Raw genomic sequence first — 3,629 nt, forward strand, 5'->3', positions numbered from 1 at the left:
GCCTGTTTAGAATGGACTCTCTTGGGTGTTGCCCTCTGCTGGTAAATTGTATTACTATGCTGTTATCAGAAAACAGCATCCTGAGGACGATGTGGCTGTGCAGCATTGCGCTGTATAGACGCTGCTGCATATGGCATTGATCTATATTTGGGACGGTCAGATGGCCACAGGTGGATTTCACATGTCAAACCTCATGACAAATTGCTTTTTAAAAAGCGATCAACTTTTTATGGAATAGAAATTGAAATTCTATATTTTCCCAATGTTTTTTTCAGGTAACCTTCCTGATGCTGAAGACTGGCTGTCCGACCCAACGGGCAGTGAAGCTACCTACCTCCCAGACTGCAATCAGGAACGTTCGGGGATCTGCAATATCTCCGACACCTGGGCGCCGCTTACCACCTCTGACGTCCTCCCCACCGCCAACACCCCCTCCGCAAACCAATCAAATAACCCCTTCCTGATTCCGTCCCGGCCCATGTTCGTATCCCTGCACTCTGATTGGAACAGCGCTATGGCCGCCTGGGGGTTAGCCTGGGATGCACACGTGTACGGTCTGGGCTCCATCTTCGCCATGGTGACCCTGGCCTCGGCGCTCAACCTGCTGTGCCTGCCCCTGCGCTGCCCTTCCGGCTGTGGCTACTTCGGCCTGGTCAGCGTCTTCCTCCTGGCTGCAGGGTGTACCAGGGCTTTCTCCCTCCTCTACGATGCCTACGGCCATCAGGACCGGCTGCCCTCCACCGAGGCCTCCCTGCTGCTCTACGAAGCTCCGTTCCCCTGCCTGACTGCAGCCTTCGGCCTGGTCTTCCTGCTCCTCTCTATGCGCTCCAGGATGCAGCTATCCTACTCAGCCTTCCAGAGACCCTGTTTTCTGGCCTGTCTGGTGTTGCTGCACTTCGCAGCAGCTTTTGGTCCTGTAGCACTGCTGAGGCTCTACCAGAGGAGGGCGCCCTTCTGCCTCTTCATCTCGCTCATCTCCCGGGGAGCATTTGTGGCGCTGGTTTCTTTTCTATCGGTCGCCTATTTTGTGTTCTTCTGCTACGTACGGGCGGACTCAAAGCACATTTACCACCTGAATAACACCTCGCCCACGCCAGCTGAGCGATACAACCGCTGTCCATTCGCAGAGAGCAGGGACTGGGACCGTGCGGCTGCAACAGTGTGCCTTTCGGCTCTGTTCTGCCTGGCATGCGCCGGGCTGCAGCTGTACGCCATGCTCCACTCTCTGGGGCTCGCCGGAGGAGCAGATGTGTTCCGCCCCTGGCCTTGGTGGACCTTCCAGCTCAGCTGCAGGGTTTGTGAGGCCGGAGTTTGTCTCACCTTAGCCCTGGTGGTGGCCCAGCCAATCTACTGCTCTGACCACCTTCCCCAGCCTGGAAGCTGCTGGACGGAGCTGCTGGCGATCAAGTCGCCCATTATGCCGGGAACCTACCAGTGGACCCTGAGCCAGCAGGAAAAGCTGGCCATCTGCGACATTGGGCACGGGGAGACAGAGTGCCTGCCCCTCTACACACTGATGGATGAAAGGCTAGGCAGCAGCTTGAACGGCCTGGACCTCCTGTACCACAGCAACCGGGCCTTGGCTTACAGAGACCTGGACCTGAATTTGGATCTGCCTGGCTCCAGCAAGCCCGAGGACAGGTGTGGTGGAGAGGCGTCCGGGGGTTCCTCCTTCACCAGCGACTCCACGGCTGACCTGCGGCCGCCATCGCCCATCAACCTGCGCCGTAGTATTGATGAGGCGCTCTTCAGCGAGGACCTCTTTCCCATAAGCCTCTTCAGGCCGTCCATACCCTTTTGCTGCAGTGACCTGTCACTCAACATCCCCTACTCCACGTCCACCCTGCCCAATGGTGGCCAGGTGCTTCGAGAGACCCTCTCAGCTGACCCAGGCCTGTACCGGACGACCTCCTGCGTGGAGATGCCCCCTCCTCCCCCAACCCCTCTACCAAACCGACCTATGGCAGGCGACACCATCCTGGGTGCTCCACCATCTCCCTCCCTGTCCTCCAACTCCTCTTCCCCAGAACACTGGAGGGGAAGTTCCTCCTCCTGCTCCCTGTACAGACCCTCATTAGGGGGGTCCTCTCTGGTCCTCTGTTCCAGCCCAGAGGGGCACGCCCAACCCTCATCCCTAGGCGGCAGCTCAAGCCGCATTACAGTCTCCAGCCACCAGGGCTCACACATGCAGAGACACTATCGCACACTGGGGTCAGCCTCACAGGAGAGTCTTGACCTAGAGTCTGAAGCGGACCGGTCCGTACAAGAGGAGTTCATCAATGTCTGCAGACAGATTGATGCGATGAGCATCTGCAGTGAGACAATTGACCTGTAGGCAGAGCTCTCAACAGTCAAGGGCTAAAGACTGGACTGAAATAAGGGGTTGTGAAGAAGGATTCAAGATGGTGTCACGATCTGTAAGGAGCAACGAGCGGTTTGATTCATCAGGCTAGCCTTCATTGTCAAGAAAGGTAAAATAGTGCCAAATGTTTGAGTAAATGAACTGAGGCAATGTTTGTGAATGTTGACAGGAGTCTTTTAACTGCCACAGAATGCCACATGCCAAGGATAAATTTGTGACATTTTTTTTCACATTTGCTATTGGATGATGAAGTTTGATACGTTAATAAAAGTTGCGTTTTCCTGTGCATTTCAAGAGGGGCACAGGAAAGCAAAATACATTTGTACAAAACGTTTTGCATTCAAATAAATAATACTGTGATTGAAATAAGCACTTAATAAACGACTACTGAAAATCTTATTTTAACATACTCTTATCCAAATTGTGAGTGCATACATTCTCATACTTTTTCTTCTTCTCCATACTGGTCCCCTGTGGGAATCAAACCCTGGTGTTGCCAGCACCATGCTCTACCAACTGAGCTACACGGGACTGATAAAACAAATGTACTTTACATTTTCATAGAGTAAGATTGTTATTCAATGCCAAGTTGTTTCAATTCAGTCAAATAGAATTGTGTTTGTGAGCCTCTACATGAAGAATTAGACATGTTAGAGATGTGCTTTAATATCAATCCAATACAGGAAAGCTTGATTTGAACTAACAGCAACATTGTAGCGGAGCAGCAGTGAACTATACTGGTAGGATAGCACCGATACTATTGTGCTTTAACTTCGGACTGACACACAGTACATTTTATCAGCCGCTTGGAATTTTATTAATGTTAAAAAAATACTTTACTCAAAACATGATTAAATAAAGAGAAATGTCAACATTTACGTGTGCATGTTTTGTTTCCACCAAGTTTCAGGTCATGTAGAACGTATCTTCTATAGTTACATTTGGGGATATTTTTGACAACAAAGTATTATTTTTGCACCAGTTGGCTGTACCTGCCCCAATACACCAGAATTCTTACTTCATAGCTTGATCGCAATCTTTTTAAATTAGGTAGACAGTTTGTATTCAACACTTTTACTTCCACGACTGATCAAAACTCATGACTCTTGTCCCTCTGCAGCAGACATATGGTGAGAAATATGTTTGGAACATTGAATCGCAATACATATAGAATCGTAATACATATTGTATCAGCACACAAGTATCGTGACAATATATTGTATCCTGAGGTCCCTGGCAATTCCCAGCCTTAATAACAACCCACAAA

General features: G+C 50.4%; 1 protein-coding gene across 1 annotated transcript in view; it reads left to right on the forward strand.

The window, feature by feature from the left end:
* LOC109878566 (proline-rich transmembrane protein 4-like) overlaps nucleotides 1–3,019 on the forward strand; it is a 36,451-nt gene extending 33,432 nt beyond the window's left edge. Inside the window, exon 3 of the mRNA XM_020470777.2 lies at nucleotides 276–3,019. Coding sequence (XP_020326366.2) covers nucleotides 276–2,335 — 2,060 coding nt within the window. The 3' untranslated portion in view covers nucleotides 2,336–3,019. The remainder of the gene's footprint in view (nucleotides 1–275) is intronic.
* Nucleotides 3,020–3,629: the final 610 nt, after the last annotated feature.

Source organism: Oncorhynchus kisutch, linkage group LG19, assembly GCF_002021735.2.
Source record: "Oncorhynchus kisutch isolate 150728-3 linkage group LG19, Okis_V2, whole genome shotgun sequence".
NCBI classification, from domain to species: domain Eukaryota; kingdom Metazoa; phylum Chordata; class Actinopteri; order Salmoniformes; family Salmonidae; genus Oncorhynchus; species Oncorhynchus kisutch.